General features: G+C 37.3%; 2 protein-coding genes across 2 annotated transcripts; one reads left to right on the top strand and one right to left on the bottom strand.

The window, feature by feature from the left end:
* The first annotated feature begins 2,567 nt into the window (after nt 1-2,567).
* LOC132039458 (putative receptor-like protein kinase At3g47110) lies at nt 2,568-5,068 on the top strand. Its single transcript, XM_059429936.1, has 4 exons — nt 2,568-2,729; nt 3,056-3,246; nt 3,947-4,554; nt 4,680-5,068. Exons 1-4 carry the CDS (start codon nt 2,568-2,570, stop codon nt 5,066-5,068), a joined length of 1,350 nt encoding a protein of 449 aa, XP_059285919.1.
* An 11,315-nt stretch (nt 5,069-16,383) lies between these two features.
* On the bottom strand, nt 16,384-20,832 carry LOC132040961 (uncharacterized). Its single transcript, XM_059431662.1, has 6 exons — nt 20,387-20,832; nt 20,060-20,192; nt 19,708-19,811; nt 18,606-18,750; nt 18,355-18,495; nt 16,384-17,775 (listed from the first exon to the last, which is right to left on the bottom strand). Exons 1-6 carry the CDS (start codon nt 20,425-20,427, stop codon nt 16,747-16,749), a joined length of 1,593 nt encoding a protein of 530 aa, XP_059287645.1. The 5' UTR covers nt 20,428-20,832; the 3' UTR covers nt 16,384-16,746.
* Between the last annotated feature and the right edge of the window lie 972 nt (nt 20,833-21,804).

Genomic DNA, 21,804 nt, shown 5'->3' with positions numbered 1-21,804 from the left:
TCAAACCTACTAAATGAGAAAATAACACTGACACACACTGATCTACTAAAAGTCTGACTGAAATATCATAAATGCGGAAATACTGAATAAGTCCGAATAAATAGCCAACAAGTCTAACACAAAACCTGCTAAACATCTGATGCGAAATTTGAACTATAGTCAACGAAGACTCAGCAAAAATCTTGAGCGACTTTTTATCGGGACAAGGCCCTCGGCATACCGGTTGTGGACTAATAAAATAAAAGTGAAAGTATGATAACGCCCCGAGGGAACTGGGGCTCACCAAGCAGCTGATATGAGAAAGTCCTAGTAAGAAGAATCGTCAACCTGTAAATCGTTACCTGCACAGTGAGATGCAGGCCCCGAGAAAAAGGGACGCCAGCACATTTGAATTGCACTGGTATGTAAAGCAACTGGAAGAAAGAACTGTAACTACTAAAACTGAAATTGGACTAATAACCGATAACTGAAATAAGAAAGTAAAGATATGAATACTCCCTGTTTTGAATTAGGAACCACCTATTTATCTGAGTAAATAATTTGCGGACTCAAGCCCAATATATATGTGCACAAGCTGCGGTCTCAGGCTCAAGTATATGTATACATAAATGCGGCCTTAGGCCCCATAACATAGTTGTTTATCATTAAAAAATTTACATAAAAGAACTTACAATCATGTTGAAAGATACAACACAGACATATATGGCAATGATTCACTCAGACATGTAGTCATGAACTGATTATGAGAGCTGAAGCTTAACTATTTATAAACATGCTGAGCATTCTAGACTAAGACTCATGGGATTCAAACACGAGTCTATATCGATTACATACTGAGCTCACAACATTCGAAATGAAAGTCATGAAAAAATTATGAAACTAGAGAATGGAAGTTTTGCAACTATTCAAGGAACTAAGCTTAACTATATTTCTGAGGCAATTAGTAACGTTGTAAAATAATGTGTCGTAGGGAGAATCATTAACATTCCCAAACGTAGAGATTTAGCCTCACATACCTTATTTCCGTCCTGAGTGTAATACAATGTTTGTCAATTGTTTCAACTTTAATCTATAGCAACACAAGTCACAGGGATTCTATATTAGCAATAATATCCATGCTTTGGTCACCTAAGCATTTTATCAAACACTTAATGGGCATAAAGCTCCACGACCTTCATTAATGGTGTTTTCTTCCCCGAATTCCCATTCTATTACTTCTAAGTGATTCTACAATCTTAATTTGATGAAAGTAACATTATTCTTCATCACCCATATGATTACAACAATCATAAATTAATAATCCAGAACCCTAGAATAGTTCATATGATACACTCTATCAAACCCATTTACGATTCTCTAAGAACTCATCAATTCACAACTATAAGTGATTAGAGAGTAGAAGTATTACCATTTGTAAGTTCAATCCTCTTGAATTTGGATTCTAGGGTTCTTTTGTCCAAGACGAAGATTCAATTGATAATCTATGGAATAGATCGGGATTCTAGCGTTAATCTTTGTTAGATTGATGTAATAATCAATGGGATTGGACTAGGAACTCATCTTGGATGCTTTTTGGAAGCCTTATGGTGTTTTCTCTCCAAAAAAAGGGTTTAGAATGAAGTGGGAAAAGTTTTTCGGAGTTGGGTACATATAAAATTCGAAAAAAAGACATTTCAGGCATAATTTGGCCTGGTGCGTCACCCAGGGCAGCGCACTACACCTATATTATAGGGCTTGATGAATTTTATATTTTTCTGTCATTTTGGCTTGGCGCGACCCCCGGGCGGCGTCTCCCAAGGCGGCGCCCTAGGCCATTTCTGACTGCATTCGGCAAAATAGGCATAACTCCTAGCACAAAGCTCCGTTTGGGCTCCACAATATACCGTTGGAAATCTATTTCAAAAGGCTACAACTTTGATGTTTTAAGTTTTCTCAAATTCTCAAAGTATTTTCACAAAATTGGGCTGGAAGGCAGATATATCGAAAAATTAGCCGATTCTATCAAATCTTAAGTGCCTTACTATTAGCCATCTTGGGATGATCATATCTATCTGATCCGATATTTGATAGGCCTGTTCCTTATATGGTTGGAAAGGTATTTCTACATACTACAACTTTCATTAAGGATACTTTCGCAAATTCCCAACTAATCAAGGGGTTATGGTTTCCCGAAGTAGGCCTGTCAACCATTTTTAGAAAACGTTCAAACCATCACATTTTCCACTAAAACTCTAATGATATGCGTCTAACCTAAGTTCTAAGATATGGGGTGTAACAACGATATCTTGCTTGCATCCGATGATAAAGGAATGCCACATGAAGTGAAATAATTTCTTTCTAAGAATTTTGATATGAAAGACATCAGTGATGTGTCTTATGTCATTGGCATTAAGATTCATAGAGATAGACAGCAAGGTATCTTAGGTCTATCTCAAGAAACCCATATCAATAAAAAAAATTAGAGAGGTTTCGGATGAAAGATTGTTCACCAAGTGTAGCTCCCATTGTGAAGGGTGACAGGTTCAATTTGAATCAATACCCTGAAGAACAATCTTGAGAGGGAACAAATGAAAAATATTCCATACACTTCTGTTGTTAGAAGCTTGATGTATGCTCGGGTTTGTACAAGACCTGACATTGCATTTTTTGTTGGAATATTAGAAGAATATCAGAGTAACTCAGTTCATGACCACTCAAAAGCTGCAAATAAAGTCTTAAGATACCTTAAGGTACAAAAGACAAGATGCTAATATACAAACGATCAGATGATTTGAAAGTCCTTGGATACTCTGAGATAGACTTTGCTGGCTATGTTGGTTCATGCTAATCAACTTCAAGATACAGTTTTATGTTAGCCAGTGGAGTTATATCTTGGAAGAGTGCAAACTAACTTTAATTTCAACTTTCACTATGGAGGCTGAGTTGGTTTCTTGTTTTGAGGCTACCTCACATAGTGTATGGTTGAAGAGTTTCATTTCTGGAGTTAGAATTGTCGACTCTATCTCTAAGCCATGAAGGTTATATTGTGACAATTCAGTTGTTGCTTTATGCTCAGAATAACGAAAGTGATAGTCGAAGCAAGCATATCGACATCAAGTATCTAGCCATAAGAGAACATGTTAAAGATAAGAAAGTGGTCATTCAACATGTTAGCACTGAACTGAGTTTAGCTGATCCTTTAACTAAAGGCATGCCACCGCAGAAATTTAAAGATCATGTAGTCATAATGGGACTTAGTTCCACAATGTAAATTTTCCATTGTAACTACGAATATTCTTTGAAACTCTATTTTATATGATATTTCTCATATTTGTTACTGTGTACGCATTCTGCTTGTTCTGAGAAATATCACTGAAGTATGGACCTAGAATAAACATTGGGTTTATTCATTAAGTAATATGGGCTCAGGCTTAGAGGCATAATACATTGTGATACATGGAAGATACTACTTACTCTTAGAGGAACTAGTGCCATGATTCATGTATTATGATTCTCTTTAAGTTATGATCATGAGCATTGTGTATACGGACAATGTCTTGAACTTCTTCAAATGGTCTGTATGTTTTGGACCAAATAACCTCCCTTTTTCCACTTTCTGAAACTGCTCCATAACCCATTAGGCCACTAAGTAACTGGCTAACTTCTTTACAAAAACTGTTATTGATGGTTGAATAGTTTATATATAGAGGTGTCCGTTTGGGTCCTAAGCATATAAAATCACATTCTAAAATACTGCATCATCTAGTGAGATATTCTGAGTGCTTAGAAGACTCACTGGAGGAGTTAAAAGAAAGCCAACGGTGACGCCGACACCGTTTCATAACAATGGCTGGAGGTGCGTCGATCTATTATTCCGCTGCGAGTTCACTCTATATGTGTTTAGACATTCTTAAATTGTATAGAATGACTTACATAATCTTTGATCTAAATCACAATTATCTTATAGAACAAGTCCCTCTAGAACTAGGATCATTGTCAAAGCTTCAAAAGTTATATCTCAACAACAACAACCTCACCGGGAACTTCCGCCTTCTTTTGGAAATTTTTCATCCCTCCAAGAACTTAGTATGAATTATAACTATCTTGAAGAAGAAATTCCATCTACAATAGCCCTTTTGCAAAATCTGACAGTGTTCAGAGTGGCGGTGAACCATTTTTCTAGTGTGTTCCCACCTCCACTTTACAATCTTTCAACACTTCAACTTCTCTCAATTAGCCAAAAAAAATTTCATGGAGACCTGAAGGATGACATGGGGCTTATTTTTCCTAACATTCAGAGGCTCTACTTGGGTGGTAATGGTTTCACCGGTAATATACTTGTTTTGATGTCCAATGCACCAAATCTTGTCCAGCTAGATTTGACAGCTAACAAGTTCACTGGATCCATACCCTTAAGTTTTGGAAAACTCATGGCTCTCCTTTTTCTTAATGTCAATTCTAATCAGCTTAGAAGTGATGATCTGAATTTTCTTACTCCACTAACAAATTGTAGAAGGCTACAGCTTCTTGATATTGCCTACAACCAGTTCACTGGCGAGTTCCCCTGCTCGATTGGTAACTTATCATCCCGGCTGAGTTGGCTAAACTTTTACAATAACTATATACATGGGAGCATTCCTGCAGAGTTTCCAAATCTTGTTGGTTTAAACACATTAGGGATGGGCCTAACTACTTAACAGGTAATATTCCAGCTTTACTTGGAAAACATCCAACTTTGAAAGAGCTTTACTTAGCCTCAAACCAATTAACTAGTGAAATCCCCTCTTCTCTAGGAAACGTTACACGGTTATTGTATCTATCCTTGCATAATAATAGCCTTGAAGGAACCATACCTTCTGGTTTTGGTAATATTAAGTTTTTGCAAGAAAGTGACCTTTCTCACAATAGCTTAAACGGGACCATTCCAAAACATTTCATTGGTCTTTCCACGTTTTCTAGAACACTTAACTTGTCACATAATTTCTTGACTGGTGCATTACCTAGTGAAGTTGGAAACATTCAACTTCTGGCTGCACTTGATGTTTCATACAACAAATTGTCCGATGAGATACCTAATGAGATAGGCTAATGTTTTTCTTTAAACAAGCTTTATCTTCAATTCAGCCACTTCCAAGGAAACATTCCAAATATGGGACAATTGATAGGTATTCAGTATTTAGATCTTTCGAGTAACAGGTTAAGTGGTCCGATACCTCAGGATTTGGTAAAGTTTCACTCTTTACTTAATATAAACCTGTCATTCAACAGTCTTAAAGGCAACGTTCCCTTAGATGGTGTGTTCAAGAATGCTAGTTCAGTTGAAATAGAAGGAAACAACCTTTGTGGGGGAATCTCACAGCTAGATTTACATCCATGCCTTGTAACAAACAAAGGAAAACCAAGAAAGAAAGATGTTGCACTTAAGGTCACGCTGGCAATTGTCATTACATTTTCTTTCTTGCTTCTGACATTGTCCACATTAACCTTTATTTACAAGAAGAAGAACTCAAGAACTGAACTTCCTCCGACATCATCATGCGAGGATATCCACTTCCACCCCAAAATAACATACAAGGAGCTTCATAATGCAACCAGGGGATTCTCATCACAGAATCTGATAGGGATCGGTAACTTTGGCAGAGTATACGTAAGAGCTCTTCCGCCAAGTGAAATAGCTATTGCAGTTAAGGTTCTTGATCTCCAGCGGAAAGGAGCTTCCAAAAGCTTACTAGCTAAATGCCAAGCGTTAAGGAACATTCGCCACAGAAACCTCGTGAAGGTTCTAAGTATATGCTCAAGTTTTGATTTACATGGAAACGATTTCAAGGCTCTTATATACCAATTCCTGCCAAATGCGAACTTGGATAAGTAGCTGCATCCTCAAGAAAGACAACATGTATATCCAAATTTGGATATTCTTCAAAGAATAAATATTGCAGCAGATGTTGTTGCTGCATTGCATTATCTTCACTACCGGTGCCCAACATCGGTAGTTCATTGTGATCTAAATCCTAGCAATGTGCTTCTTGACAATGATCTGACAGCTCATGTTAGTGATTTTGGCATCGCGAGGATGCTTGTAACTGAAACCTAGCACGTAAGATTTCAACTAACTGAGCAACTTTCAAATTACAACCTCTTGATATCTAGGAATTAACCCCTTAATTCCTCACCCTTACAATAACCGTATTTTAAGCTATACACTCTTGACTACCTCTAGCCAAGCACTCAACAAAGTTTGACTACCTCTAGCCAAACCAACTAATACACCTTGACTACCTTTAGACAAGTGTACCACTCAAAATCTTAAGTAGGTAAATAACCTACAAACAACTTTTGAGAATTCATAATACCTACACAACAGATTCCCTTAGAGAATAGTAGGTTTAGAATTTATAGAGCAAAAGACAAAGACTCAACAAACTTAAGGACCTAAAACATCTTAACTTGTAAGGAGAAGGTCCTGCAGTTTGTTGTAGTTGTGCATTTGGAGGCACTTGAAGAACCCTGTGTCGGTTGCTCTTGTAATGGTGAAATTTTGGTTTTTCAAGGCTCACATAAGATCTTGTAACATGTTTCTTATATAGTAGGAAACATGAGAAGTGAGATAGAGACAACTCATCTTTATGTTTGACCTTTAGTCCGCTGTAGCACTGTCGTCCTTGCACACAATGAACACTTGCAGCTTTACAGCTGTGATTGTTGATTGCAAGTTGTACAGACAAAACAGATAGAAGACTAGGCTTTGCTCTGTTTCTTCACGATTTGACAGTCATCAAAATATAGAACGTATCATATCTTATATATTTTCCCCTTTTTGATGATGACAAATTTAGAAGCGATGTTCCCCCTGAGGACCAAATCCCACTTGTTCCCCCTGCAGAGCAGACTATTTTTAGAACATAACAACATGTTACAAACACAGCGGTACCAAGGATGGAAGACATGATGCTGTCAAAGACATATGTCAGTTTCCCAGTTTTCAGACATTTCCCCCTTTCACAAGCACATGAGACAGATGTATTTCAGACCTTTTCCTCTTTCACAAGCACATGAGACATATGTATACCACCTTTCCCTTACTGTGCTCAATCTCAATCATCCTTTCCCCTACTGTGCTCAATCTCAATCATTTATTACTCATTTAATACTACTTTTCCCCCTTTTGGCATTATCGAAAAGGGTAATTAGTGTAAGCAAAAAAAAGGTCAACATTACTAACTCAGAGCCACAGGGGAAACATAACATGAGATGTAAGAGAATTAGGCAAGCAAATAATCAAGCACAAACCATAATAAATTCCCAAACTATTAATGTATTAGCAAAACATAGTAGGCACGTCAGAAAATGCATGAAAATAAAGATTGTCATACGTGCCAATCACCAAGCAAAAACGTAGGATCAGGGAACATGATTTAAAACTGGAGAACACAGAAGGAGGAATTTTAACATAGGAAGACTAGGGATTTTGGGAGTGTTGAGTCAGAGCATTCAGAAATTTGTCCAAGCTTTCACTGTCGACACATTGGTCCTGGAGCATCTGGTTCTTGAGCTCATCCACCATCCGTGTCAATCTCTCATTTTCTGCTTTGAGCCTCTCAATCTCAATTCTTGCCGCCTCTAAAGTACTTTGAGAACTATCTTCTTTCTCTTTCTCAGATAGTCGAGCCTGAAGAAGAGCATTTTCAGCTTTGACCTTTTGTATTTCGGCAATGGTTATCTCTTGTGCCTTAAGCAGAGTTAAGACTGTGGAGGTACTTCCAACACCACCTTTCCTAGATGTACATTCACATTCTTCTAGGGTGGCTATGGAGAATATATGTTTCTTGGATCCCTTAGTAGCTTTGTCAGTCTTGGCCTTGAAATACGCAAATGCCTAGTCAGAGAGAACCTCTAAGGAAGCCCATGTTTTCTTTCTGGTGCATTTACCACCTTGATCATATTCTCAATCATGATTGCAGGAAGGTTGATAGATTGGAGGTAAGTCAATGCCTCTATAAGCACAAGGTCTGTGATGGAGGCAACAATGCTACCCTTGGAAGCAGCACTTTGTTGACCAACTAAAACATGAGTTGGTACTCCAGTTTTAGCTCTTTTTTTAGGAGTCTTTCCCTTGCACCTGTAATTTCTACCACATCCTTGGAAATCATAACTTTAAAGTTGCTTAAAGCAACTCCATCAATGGTTCTTATTCCTTCAATAGGAACATCTAAAATTTCACCCAAAAGTTCTTCAGTTAACATAAACTCAGTCTAGCTGACTGATGTAATAAGGGTGCTATGATCATAAAAGTAGCAAAGATTGGCAAAAAACTCAGCTACTTGTACCTTGTAAGCACTTAGGACTGGTGGAGCAAACCGATGACTCTATTTCTGAAATTCAACGATTTCAAGCAGTCCTCTCATCTCAAATTTGTCAGCAATTTCAGGGTCAAACACCCTACCCAACAACACCTTTTGTTTCTTCAGATTTTTCCTTCTTTCCTTTTCACTCTGAGCAACAGTTTTGCCCACCCTCTACTTCCTTTAGGAACCTGATTCCTCATTGCATCTATCCTTCTATTTCTTAGAAGATTGAGTTCCTTTGGTAGATTTGTCACCCCCAACTGGTTTGACCCTTTGCTCACTCCTCTTCTTATTTTCCTTCTTTCCTTTCTTAGAGTTTTTCCTCTCTAAGCTTCTTCCACTTATACCTCTTCTTCATTATTTTCATCATTAACTATTGCAGTTTCCACATCTACCAGTTCAACTTCATCAATCAATTGACTTCTCCTTTGGAGAGCCTCTAGTCTTTTTAATACCTCTTGCTTTATTGGCCTGAAGAGCCGAATCCAGAGATACCTATGCAACCTTCTTTCTCAATCTAGTTCTTAGTGCAGTTCGAACAAAGGTAATTCTCACAGTCGGTGTGCATTCTTCACATTCTTTAGCCCCAGATCTTTTTCTCAGCTTAAAGATTAGAGGTATTTTATCCTCATCAGATTCATCAGCATGGTCATTATGAACATAATCCTTCTCTGATGAAATCTCAGCCAGAGGTATAGCATCATAAGGCACAGTTTCAGGATTTAAAAATAAGTCTAAGTTCATTCTGTCATACCCTATTTTAACCGAAGTCAAAGTAGTTTACAACATCCGGGTAATTCCAGGGTTATTTAAAGTTAAGAGTCGCCACCTAATTATTATGGTGAATTAGGACACCTAAAGTTAATTAAAGTAATTATCTAAAGTTAACTTTAAAAGTCTGCGAAACTTGAGATTCTAGGTAAGGGTTCAATTAGTCTAAAGGGAAGGTATTAGGCACCCTTTAAGACCCATTAACAATGGTTAACCGACCGGACTTATGATTAGTTAGGCTAAGTGTAAATGTAGTGTTATAGAAAAGAAAATAGCTTTATAAGTATTGCTAAAGTTATAAATAAAATATAATAATGTTGTTTAAAATAAGACTTGTAGAAAATATGATAGTTTGCATATAAGTAATAGCTTTTAAGAGAAGACTTAGCAGATTTGAACCTTTTGATAAAATTATGTCATATGGATATGGTGACGTAGAAAATCTAAACTTATCTTTATAAATAGGATGCTAAAGAAGTGAGTTTCTTTCTTTTTCTTTATTTAACCAATTTCGGCTAAAAATATGTATACTAGGGTAAATCTTGAAAATTGTTTATAGAGTATATTTGAGTTCATATTTCGCATATCAGTGACGTCTTAAATCTTCTAAGATAGTAAAAGTGAATCATGATTCTTTTAACTCAAAATATATGGTCATGCTATTTTGAAAATCCATTATTCTAAAATAAATATTATAGACTATGAATCATTTCAACATGAAAAGAGGAATGAAATCTATGGGGCTAATTGCTGGTTTCTCTTTTAAATTAACTACCCATCATACTAACCTACTAGTTCTGCTAAGGTTCACCTTAATCTAAGCAAATAAAACAAGTAAAGTGTTAGTCATGTAATTACAAATTAAATGCACAAAGTAAAATAAAATGGAGGAGTAAATGATTTAAAGGGGCTCGGCCCATTGTAAGGCCGCTTTGTTCGCCGCCCTTTGTTATGGGCCTCGGCCTTAATTTTATCTTCGGCTGCGGGTGGGCTGACTCGATAGGAGGATTTTGTTGGGCTTTTAGCCCAATACCGAAGGCGGGAGGTGACGAGTCCCTCGGACTCGTATGCGGTGTCCATGCATACAAAAATGAAGAAAAAAAAGATTAGTATGTAATCCACAAATAAGGCCAAATACATCGCAGTTTAGCAAATTTACTAACCACAATAACTAGATAAAATGTTACTAAGACCATGTGATATCACCATGTACGCGCATACATATCCTATATCAAACTAGATTTACCTCTTATAAGCCTTAATCTCAGGCAGTTGTGGCATTGTATAATCACTAAACTTATATGAAACATTTAAAAGCATCATGACAGCGTTGTGCACCAACATGAACGTGAACAAGCAGTAATCGAACACGGATTCTTAACTAGCCTACTCGACTTTTAACAACAACATTTAGATTAAACATGATCATTTAACCAACGTATCATATAAACTCACATCTTATCGCCTACTTTGCTAATTAGCAAATAAATCACAAATAGATATGCTGCTATACTGACTACTACACCAAACATCCTAATACCACATTTAACTAAAATGTGAACCGAAACAGCAAGCAATCGACAGAAGCTAATTAAAACAACTAAAGGGGGGAAAATCACCTTGTAGTAGTATTGTACTAAACTATCTCATACAATTATCTCATACGTCATAATGACGGGAAGCACAAGAAAAGCTATTTAGTGCTAACTGTTATTCAATAAGACCACTCTTTTGGAACACAAAATTTCATCTATATTTAGAATAGTAAAGATTAGCATCCGAGGTTCGCTACGATTCCTTAAATAGAATTCTTCTCAGAATGAAAGTGAAAGAAGAGACCAAACTTATGTCAAGGTTTGCTAATACGATCTCAAAATACTTTCAAATTCGAACATCATATTCAGCCAAGATTCAGTTAACCATGTTGTAAAAATGATGTCCTCGTATTACGACGACCGTTACGAGATTACCTTGTTATTTATCCGAAGTAGCATTAGGCGGTTGGACACATCAAAAAGACACGTTAAAACTCGGAGAACAGTTGACAGGGGAAGCTTAAAACCTCAACTTAGTTAATCCAGATTCTAAAACAAAGGTATACGAAAGAACGTAAAATGCAAACTCACGTCGACATAATAACCATGTTCTCATGGATTCGACAAGATATACAAGTAATAAAGTTGATAAATAACTTAATCACAAACAGGTCGAATACCATAATCTACAGGACGTTGACTGCATAAATTAAGCTATTAAATACAGACTCATATTTTATATTCGAATATCGTCAATAATCAGTAAGCCGACTTTTAACTCCTTTTTTATTTCACGACATCTAACACATAAAAAATCTAAAGAAAACCCGGCGGTCTCAACACACACATAACGAACATGACTACAATGACGAAATTTTAGATTCGAAATAGAAGATGATGTACTGACGTTTTGTTGGTGCGGTGAACGGGGACAGGGGTCACGAATCTACTCTCGTAACGAACAGATCCGAAGCTCTACATAATGAGTTCGAACGACTCCCTTATGGCTATCATCCAACAGAAATAAAGTGAGACCTTTATCACGGTTAAAGTTCCTAAAAACGAAGTAAATTTTGGAATCTGGTAGTGTATTTCGAGTTGGGTGACGACTCAAAAAAAAAATCATTAGGGCTCCAAAACGTTAGTATTTATACATACGAATTAGGGTTCCTCGAGCGGGAAATCGAGAATAGAGTTTCAAAATAAAGAAAAGAGGTTCAAAATAGCCGTTTGGCTTTTAGCAGCAGAAGCAGCAGGCCACGGCAGAAGTAGCAGCAAGCAAGGACGAACTTGCAGCCCGTTCACGTGATTTAGTCAGATTTGTACTCAAAATGGTGAGATTGAGACTCTAGCTTCGAGATCTGATGTACTATCCAAACACGAAACGAGACAGAGGCGTTAAAATATGATCAGACAAAGATAGAAAGAGATAATCTTTGCACCGAAATGGCATGGTGATGGTCTGCCATGGTTGGGTAAAGTTTTGGATATAAATCGAAAATGGAATGGGGAGAAGAAGGATGGACGTAGCTGTTGATGTTGGTGAATGAATTAGGTTTAAGCCAAATGGGAAAGGGGCTGTTTTGTTCAACCGGGCTGGTCTTAATTCGGATGGGCTTCATTTGGGCTACTAAAATTGGCCAAAAATTGGGCCATTTGTTTGGCTGAGCGATGGAGATTAATTGGGCTGCTTTGTTGGTCTTTTTCCGATTCTCATGCTTCCTCATGGGAATTTATGACTTGGAAGTGTATGTAATAGTCACATAATTAGTAATTAATGGTATTAAGGATATAATTCAATGTTACTAATTTGTTAATAATAGCAAACTATAAATATATAGATAATGTAATAATAGCGTAAGAAATATTATCTATCTTAAATTTATGATTAACAAGTAATAAATAGGTAGTAATGTGAGGGTAGTATTAAAATACTAATTGTAATAAAGTAGCGTTACCTGCAAATAATAGCAGCAATAATGATAACATAGTAATGAGTAAAAAGTATTTAGATTATCAATAAAATTAGAAGCCTACGGGACTAAATCGGAATAGATGAGGGACAAAATTGGGTGTCAACACATTCTAGACGAACTTGTGTCTTGTCCCACACAGGAGATGTTCTGAGTTCAGATTCAGGTGCTCTTTTGTACTGAAGGAGTAGGTCCCTCCTTCATTTCCTCTAAAGGCCTTAAACTCCCTAAATACTTATAGTGCTTATGGTTTGTGCAATCTCTTCTATAAGAACTCCATTACTGTCTAAGCCACCAGACCGTCCTTGACCAATCCCAGAGACCACTTTTATGGGAGACTCCACTACTGACTCCTCTACTCCTTTACTAAGATCAAAGGAAGGAGAGTTACCTTCATACATGTCTTGAGAGACCAGGTTTTCTTTATCTAGGTTTGACTCCTCTACTTTCCCAATAGATTAACTCATAACTTCTACTCTATTGTCTTGTCCTTCCATTTCATTAGTAGTTAGAAAGTATCTAGACACAGATATTATATGACCACTACTAACAGAGTCAGGTTTTTCGATTTGATCAGGAATGGTTGTTGAAGGTACAGTTTTTCTTGGAGTTCGGCTGGAGACAGAGGATTTTGAGGAAGTGGTGACGGGATTTTGATCGATAAGAGTTTGGGGTTTTGGGGAGGACATACGCTGATCTGATTCAGGAGGAGTTTGGGTTTTGGACGGTGAGAAAGTGAGGGCAGTTTCAGTTAAAGCATGAATGGTGGATTCTTCGTTAGACATAATGGTTTTTTTTTTTTCATTCCAAGAAGGATGAAGAGAGTTTAGAGAGAGCATGTTTGTATGCCGAAGAACAGAAATGAGAGAGCAATTTGAGGTTTTTTTTTTATTTCAAGTGAGGAAGGGAAAGAGAAATCAAGGGTGTTTTAATGGGTAAAGTGATGAATGGGTTGGGTTTTGAGTTTTTTTTTTTTTTTTTTTTTTTATCGGCTCGATTTAGAGAAGGTGTAACGTTTGGAGGAAGATTTCAAAAATTAAAAGGGAGCAGCTTTGGTGACTTGGCACTTAAATGACAATTTCCATTTCATACAGGTCTTTGAAGAGACTACTAACCTGAGTTGCAGAGACCAGGCCTCTTGACTATTTGTTTGGGAAAAAAAAAACATCCGGGCAAACACTACGAAATATGCAGTATCACTTATGCTTGCGTTGTTCTGAAACATCCATGCGTGTATACTTGTAACAGTACATATGCGAATTAGATGTCACCGAAAAACACTTTTTACCATAATGTACCTCTCCCTTATCATAGCCATTGTAGAAGGGAAAGAGCTTCTTCTAATCATGTTGTCTATTTATCATGTTGTCTATTTAGTGTCAGCAACCTGGTCTTTGATGTTGCTTAGAATGTTTTGCCTTGTTGAATAAGCTTATGCACTCAGCAACCATACTCAGAAACATCACACTTTCTTGAGAGGCAGGAAGGACCAGGTCTCCTCATATTTGCCCCAACACGGCATCCTTGATTACATATATTCACTCTGTGCCTTCTGCACTTTTACTGCATCTTCTTCAGCAGTAGCCATTTTAAATATCATGGGAGAGTGTCTTAATCATATCTTCTATTTTTAGAAACAAACCCTCTCCTTAGAAGCTCTTGAGTGAGAAGAAAAAGAAGAAAAAAATGGCTGCTAAGGCTCGGGAACCTGGTCCCATAACAGAACTAACCACTGCTAATGCAAAGTTGAGAGCTGAGAATGAGGAGCTGAGGAACAAGCTGGATGAGCAACGTGATCAAATGATCCAGGATCAAAGAGCAGCCCTCAAAGCTTTCTCTCGGTAAATCCTTTCCAACCTCAGTCCTGTTCCTATCCTGTCCTTCCTAAACCGTGTCTTTTTCTATTTTTATAACATTGATCATTTTGACTCTTTAAATTATCATGTTTTGTGCGTTTATGACTGCTTCCTACTGGATACATTTAAATGGCCATTGTTTTATAGGAAACTACTCTGTTTTGTGCACTGTTTACTCTACTATATATGCCCTGCTCTTATCATGTTGTGTTGCCCAAGTGGCTCTGAGCTCATGCCACTAGACTTCTATTTGTCTGTGTTTTGCATTTCTCTTTTCGATGATGCCAAAAGAGGGGGAAAAGTTGTGTCTGTTAATGCTTGAAGTGTTGTGGGAGAAAAAGTTGTGCCTAGTAATGCTTGAAGTGTTGTGAGAGTTGTGCGTGTATAAGTGTTTGATAGTGCATCACTCGCAACCGTGTTCCAAATGGAAGGGGTAATCCTACAAATGCAAACATTGCATTCTCATCCATCATATGCAATAGGGGACTTGGTCCCGTCTAAAATTAATATGGTACATGATGCTGAGAATCATGATCTCAGAGGGGAAGTCCTAAAAATGTTGAATGTTGCTTAACTAGCTCCATGTGGTCAGGAGTAAGAATGAAAATGTCACATGTTGTCTAAAGGCTAAATTGATAAAGGGAACCTGGTTCTCCAAGTACCGACAAAAGGTGCAAAAATATATTGTTGAAGTTGACTATGCAAGGGTACCTGCTCTTGATACGGTACAATGATCTTTGAGGGACATGTCCTCAGGGGGAAGTTCCTGGATCCGAGCTAGTTGAATATTGCATAGTTGCGAAAAGTACTCAGGGAGAAATTGGTCTCACCCTACCTGAGCTTACTATGAAGAAGAAACCTGGGCGTCAGGGGGAATATCACTTACAAGTTTGTCATCATCAAAAAGGGTAAAATTGATGAGTTATAGCATTTTATAGTTTTGATGATTTGACAAACAAGCCAAGGACCAAGTCCTCCATCAGGTCCCATGGGAGTCGTACTTAAACCGTAAAAGGCTAATCGTTCGCACGTGTAATCTGCATACGACAGGCGAAATTGCGGCGGCTCGTATGTATGCTAAAAGCTAAATGTCCTTGAAAAGTCACCATCCATGGTGACATGTTTCCGGCATGCTCTCTACTTGGTCTTATATATATACACAACATGTTGGGATTATTTGACCTAACACTTGCAAATCTGAAAATCACATTTCTCTCAAATGTAGCAGCCACCTTTCTCAAGGTGCCCACAAGAACAAGATCTCAACAATCAGAGGGACCAGTTCCTGCCACTGAAGACATCTGAAGTCCTTAGGATAGTTGAGTCTTGTTTCGTGTTCTTAATTTGTATTCCTGCACTGCCTATCAAGAAGCATCATAGTAGGACAGATTTCAATCTTTGTAACTTTATTTTCTAGGCTAGAGTTAGCTAAGTATCAGTTAAGTCGTTGGCTAGAGTTAGTCAAGACTTGGAGCTTTGTAATAGAGTTATTGTAAAGGTGCTTACAATGGATGTATTGTAAGGGTTAGGGATTAAGAGTTTAATTCCTAGGTTGCAATAGGTTGTAAGCTGAAGGTGCTCATTTTAGTGAAGTTGGAAATCCTACTCCGGTAGGTCGTGGTGTTTAATCCCTTGAGCAAGGAGTTTTCCACGTAAATATCATGTCTTATTTACTTCTTGTCATTATCTGTGAAAACAGTTTAGGGACCAGGTCCCTTAGACTGTTTTAAGTAAACTCTCAGATTGTGAACTAGCAAAGTGTGAACCCATAAATTCTATCATCTTACCTTTAAGAGATTGATGTCCATTCATCACAAGTTAACTATTTTAAATTCGTCGTGTTCTAAATTAGTGTATTAACTATTTTCTTAAAATTAAACTTGCCACATCATTAATTCTCACCAAAAATACAAAATCCGACTAAAATGACCATTAAAGTGAACAAGGTAAAGTAAGATACTTTTGAAAGACAAGAAAAAGATAGCTGATTCTGATGGCCGTTCATCAAGTTAAATGACCATTCAAGCGATCGAGTATTTACTATACCTTTGGACTTCTCTTTTCTTCCTTTCCTTCTATGTGATACTCCTAAAAGTTCTTGCTCTTGATATAGTATTCTCCACAGTTCAATGCTAGCCATGAATTATATGCCCAACGCACATGTACACTTTTATATACTTCCTGATAACCATCCTAACTCATTAACAAAGAATTTGATGAGAAAGCAACCAGTAAGATGAAGAATGGTACAACGGTTCCATCTAACTACGTACAAAGTTATTCCTTTTTATTTTCCTCTGAGAGAAGCCAGTCGAGTGACAAAGTCATCATAATCTGGCAGCTTCGGATGGATATGCCCATTTGGACTCAACATATCATGTTCAAAGGAATTTGCTTCTTTGAGTGCTACTGGACTTGCTTGTTTCAATTCAACAGGTATGGATGCTGGAAATCTCTGCCGTGAGACTCCATCCGTCTCAACTTGAGCTACTTTAGATAGCTTAACGACTGATTTTGGTGTCTTAAGTTGATCATTTTGGACCTGTTTCCTCGTATAGTGCATTAAAAGACTGTCCATCATCTTTTCCTCTTCATCCCGTTGATCAAGATGATCACCGTTTGCGATTTTTATGCCATGTTTTCCATCTCTTGCTACTTCTTTCACTCCACTAGTAAACCCCTTCTCCCTTTCCTTGCCTTTCAGTCTACCCGAGTCCTCCTCACAACCACGCGTTGGCTGCAGACGTGTCCTAACTGATTTCGGTTTTAGCTTTTTGATTGTATCATTTACACAGGTATCTTCATCTTTCGCCCTCTCAGTCATCTCTGTATATCCCTGAGCCTCCCCAGTGGAACCGATAGGAGATGCATCTGAACTGTTTTTTGAAATGCATGCTCTTGACTTGTTGTAATTAGGCTGAAATGACCGATAATAGAATGGCTTTTTGTCATCAGATTCTTCTTCAGAAACACTTCTAATGATCTCTGCGGGTTCATTTTGTTGTCCTTTTCTGCCAATACTATCCGCTTCAATACCTTTTATTGGAGGCGTGTCATCTAAATATCTATTGGATGCACGCCTTACATTATCGCTTTTCTGTTTGTCACTCTCCCTTCCCCTAGGCAAACTTTGTACATCACCATGGACTTCTTTTCTTCCATGAGATGAATGATGCTCCCTTGTCGCTTTTGAAGTCACATGTTCCCTTGCATTCTCATGATTAAGTTTAGCTTTTTGATGCTCTTTCCTCTGAGCTGATGCATCCAGTTTCTTGCGCAATTTGTGCTCTTCATCATTATGACTATTTGGAAAGCCCTGTGAAAGATAGGTATAAAGTGCAAAAGAAGACTGATTAGGCTGGGAAACTTTCTTCGACATAGTCTAACTACAATTTAAGGACAATGTGATTATATACAGAAGCAGAAACTTTGCCATGAACTATGTAAGTTTCGATGATCTAATCAAATAATAGTACTGTGGTTCGATAGAAAGTAACGGTATCTACTAGGACACCATAGTGGAAGTGTGTTGAATCAAGAACAGACAGTAAGAAACAACTAAAAACTCGTTTAGGAACGCCTGCACACAAAGTTGAAGCCAGAATGCCAAAATCAATCAATCATCCAATACCTCACCAACATAAGAATGCACTTGACTGATAATTGCACTTCAGTTTTTAATTGGAAGGATCATCATTTCCTTCTGTTCATTAATAGTAAAAGAAACCATAATATTTAACCTGGAGACTCAAAGATGTGATGGCCAAAAAATGACAAAGGAACTCCATCCAATTCTCCACATTACTATAAGTATTATGATATCAATGCAAGTTGACTTAGATCCCAACAAATGACAAGATACATGAATTTCTCTGGTGATTGTATAGAAGCTTACTTGTACAGGTATCAGTGGTTTATGTAGCTTATGCTCCAAAGCCTTTGAATTCCATCTTACACCAGATTCTACTGCTATTGCCTGCAGCAACTGAAGCTTCATCTCCTTTGTTGGTGGTTGTGACTTTAGCTTTGTAATAAACTGTCAAGAATGAGAATGAATTTGTTTTAAAGGGAGAAGCAAAAAGAGTTCCGAGTAAAATTAAGTTATGTATGAGTACTATATGTTGCTGAAGACAATGAGTAAATTACTTCTTTATTCAAAAAAAAATCGAGGGAATTTCCGTATCTCTCAGTAAATATAGCTCTCAGTTCACGTAATTCTGGCACATCAGAAAATCTTGCTGCTGCAGACATCAAAGTCGATACAGCTTCTCTGCAATCCTCTGGGCACTCCCTAACAACAAAAATTACCAGGAACTAAGGGATTGGTATGGAGAAGTTCAGCATGGAAAGTAAAAGTAAAAATATTTTCAATATGCCATCTCACCTCACAGTTATTATAGAGTGTATAACACACATGTAAGGGGCGGCCCGGTGCACTAAGTTCCGGCTATGCGCGGGGTCAGGAGAAGGAATGGACCGCGAGGGGGGTCACATTGTGAGCGGCAGCCTTTGGCAAAGATTTTGCAAGAGAGAGAGAGTTTCACTAGCTTGAACCCATGACCTCCTTCTATAACATACCAGTTACACCGAGGCTCCCCTTCTATAACATACATGAAAGATGGAGTTAAAAAACACTGCTACATTTTAGTTGCATAAAATCTATTGCTCCCTCTCTTCCTTACAGAACAAATTTAGCTTTTTGAAAGATGCTTCAAGAGAAATAGTATTTTCCTTCCCTTGAGCATTAAGTTTGTATATCACCCGTTCCATCTAATAAAATCATATACAACCTAATTTTTATTAGTCTTCACCTGCCTCGGTAAATAGGGGTCGGAGAAGAAAGAAGGGTCATCCCAACAAGCCAAGATAAATTGGAAGGTCCTTCTAAAATATTTTGGCCTCTCTTTAGTCTTTATCTATGCAACCAAATAGGCTCCAAATGAAACTTAAGTGACAAGATGACAATTGCATGAGAAAGTGAAGGCAAATGCAACTGAAAAAATGGTAATTTCCTTGTCTCCTTTGTTTATTATTTTGGGGAGGTAGTGGAGTTTGAGGGTGTTCTCTATGCAAAGCTTTCCAAGTTTAGACATTGACATATGAAATATCAACTTCATTTGACAACTGGGATGGTGAGAAGAGGAAGCAGCATATCAACATAAATTGCACTATATGCAAATGAAATATTAACAATTCAGGTCTCAGATACTTCTGGCATCACCTAAAGGGGAAAAAAAATCCAATGTACCTCTGTTTACTCATAGTTGTGAGATGACTCAAAATATGCAGACAATATTGCTCCAATAAGTCGTAACAGCTTGAGATATTCAGCTCAACTAGAAGGCCTTCAGCCTGTTCATTACATGAACAAGAAATCTTAGATCATAATCAATTGATCGAGCTATGAAGCTATCCAAACATCGGAGAAGAAGGAGAAAATACACAGACTTCATCTAAAAGTCATACAGAATCTAGAAAAGGAACTAGTATGAAACAAATGAATGACAATATTGAGGAATAAGAAATGCTAATGTCTGCATTATCATCAAACAAAAAGATCCTTAAGAATATCAAACCAAGCTTTGAGAAAAGAAAATTACCCTGCCGTAAGCGTTGACATCCACTCCAGATTTAAGAAGGTCAGCCATATCATTCTTCAAGTATTTCAGCATAGCATCTCTCTTTTTTCTGATCATCACGATTCGAGTCTTTGTCAGCTTCATTGTAGACTTGCTGTACCACACAAAACACACACAAAAAGGAAATGAAGACTACTTTTATGATGACAAGAATCACCGACAATTATTACTATGCCTTAGTCGCAAAAAAGTTGAGGCATCACCATCCCAGAAAATGAAACAAAATGTACTCCTATTCAGTTAATACTAAGAAAACAAGATAGAAAATTAAAGAATTGACAATCTCACCATTTGGTGTAGAACTTGCTTTTTAGCAATGCGTCAAACATCTTGATATTCTTGTGTATGTAAGAAGGTTAGAATATGCTATTCAAAGAATAGACATGCAGGAAACTGGCAAAGAACGAAAAAAAAAAATGAAAGAAAAGAAGTATGTAGCCTTGATTTGGAATGGCTAAGAAAGAATCTTTCTGTTGGAGAAGAGAATAGAAGCTCATAAGAAATTAATAATTGCTTCAGTGAAAGAGCAATAATTCTCATTCAATGCATTAAAATACACACTACATACTACTAGTAATATATGTTCGAAATTTGAAAGGTGCACTATACATTCTGCCGGCTAACATAACTCAGTGCTTTTACCATATTACCCTCAATGTTCCCACTAGTGGTGAACGAATTTGGCGCTACTGAAAGGGTAGTATAGGAAGAATAATTTACTAATGATTCAGAGAAACGAATTATGAATAGTACTTAACTTTTGTGCATGACAGTATATAAAACTTACAACAAGAAGGAACTTATAAGAGGGTTAAATTAATAACTAGAAAATAAAATCAATAATCTATTATTATAACCAGGTCAAAAAGACAGATAGTGCAATAATTCTTTACCAGTAAATTTACATTAAAATTGTTGTATTGTTGTTATTGTTGCTACTGTAATTATTGTTATTATAGTTTATATATTTGATTTGATCAAACAATGGGAATGAGTTGGACGGTCACGATCCCTTTGTCATTTGTTACTCCCATTATGTTTCTCTAAAAGTCGTAGTTGCAAAGAAAAATAGTTGGTGGTCAACATCAATTATAATCCCTTCCCTAAGATTCCGGTGATCAGCGGGCACATTCGAACATGGAATATAATCTTGTTAGGGGATTTTAAAAAAATTATTATGGTGTGGGTACTCTCTCCATTCTTTAATAATTCAACATAGTGCCATTTCCTTCTAGTTCATGATGATGCTAATCATCATACGTGACTATTTAACCTAACTCTCCACAATGACAAATCCAATATAGAATCTTAACACATAAGGTCAAGTACCGGTCAAGCACAAGAAGGAAGGCTAACTGGTTTCTGGTTGGGAGTTGTATGAGCGTCCATATACGACTCCGTGAAAGGGGCAATAGACATAAATGACCTTGTCTCTTGTCTTCAACGGGGTCTGTTTTTTTTTTTTTTCCTTCTTTGGGAAAGTATGCCAATATGATCTTAATGAGATGGGGGGCTTTGCATCTGACATTCGTTGGGCTTCTCTCTTCGGGAGCCTGCGCCTCGGCGCTTTTGTGCAGTAAACCTCTCTGGACGAAAACGTAGGTGAATTCAAGATTTTAGATAGATTTTATTAAATGTATAAATTAATCGTTTAGATATTAATACAAAATTATATAGTTCGAACCGCATGTTTAATTGAACCCATA

This window comes from Lycium ferocissimum, chromosome 12, assembly GCF_029784015.1.
Source record: "Lycium ferocissimum isolate CSIRO_LF1 chromosome 12, AGI_CSIRO_Lferr_CH_V1, whole genome shotgun sequence".
Classification (NCBI taxonomy): domain Eukaryota; kingdom Viridiplantae; phylum Streptophyta; class Magnoliopsida; order Solanales; family Solanaceae; genus Lycium; species Lycium ferocissimum.
This window is presented reverse-complemented; position numbering and strand designations above follow the sequence as displayed.

Excerpts from the sequence above, each read along its gene's own strand:
- LOC132039458 (XM_059429936.1), top strand. The coding sequence starts at position 2,568 with ATGAAAAATATTCCATACACTTCTGTTGTTAGAAGCTTGATGTATGCT. Across the intron at positions 2,730-3,055 it reads AAGTCTTAAGATACCTTAAG|AATAACGAAAGTGATAGTCG; the intron begins GTACAAAAGACA and ends CTTTATGCTCAG. Across the intron at positions 3,247-3,946 it reads ATGGGACTTAGTTCCACAAT|AACAAGTCCCTCTAGAACTA; the intron begins GTAAATTTTCCA and ends ATTATCTTATAG.
- LOC132040961 (XM_059431662.1), bottom strand. The coding sequence starts at position 20,427 with ATGTTTGACGCATTGCTAAAAAGCAAGTTCTACACCAAATG. Across the intron at positions 19,812-20,059 it reads ATGTCAACGCTTACGGCAGG|GCTGAAGGCCTTCTAGTTGA; the intron begins GTAATTTTCTTT and ends TGTAATGAACAG. Across the intron at positions 17,776-18,354 it reads AACCACTGATACCTGTACAA|GGCTTTCCAAATAGTCATAA; the intron begins GTAAGCTTCTAT and ends TATCTTTCACAG.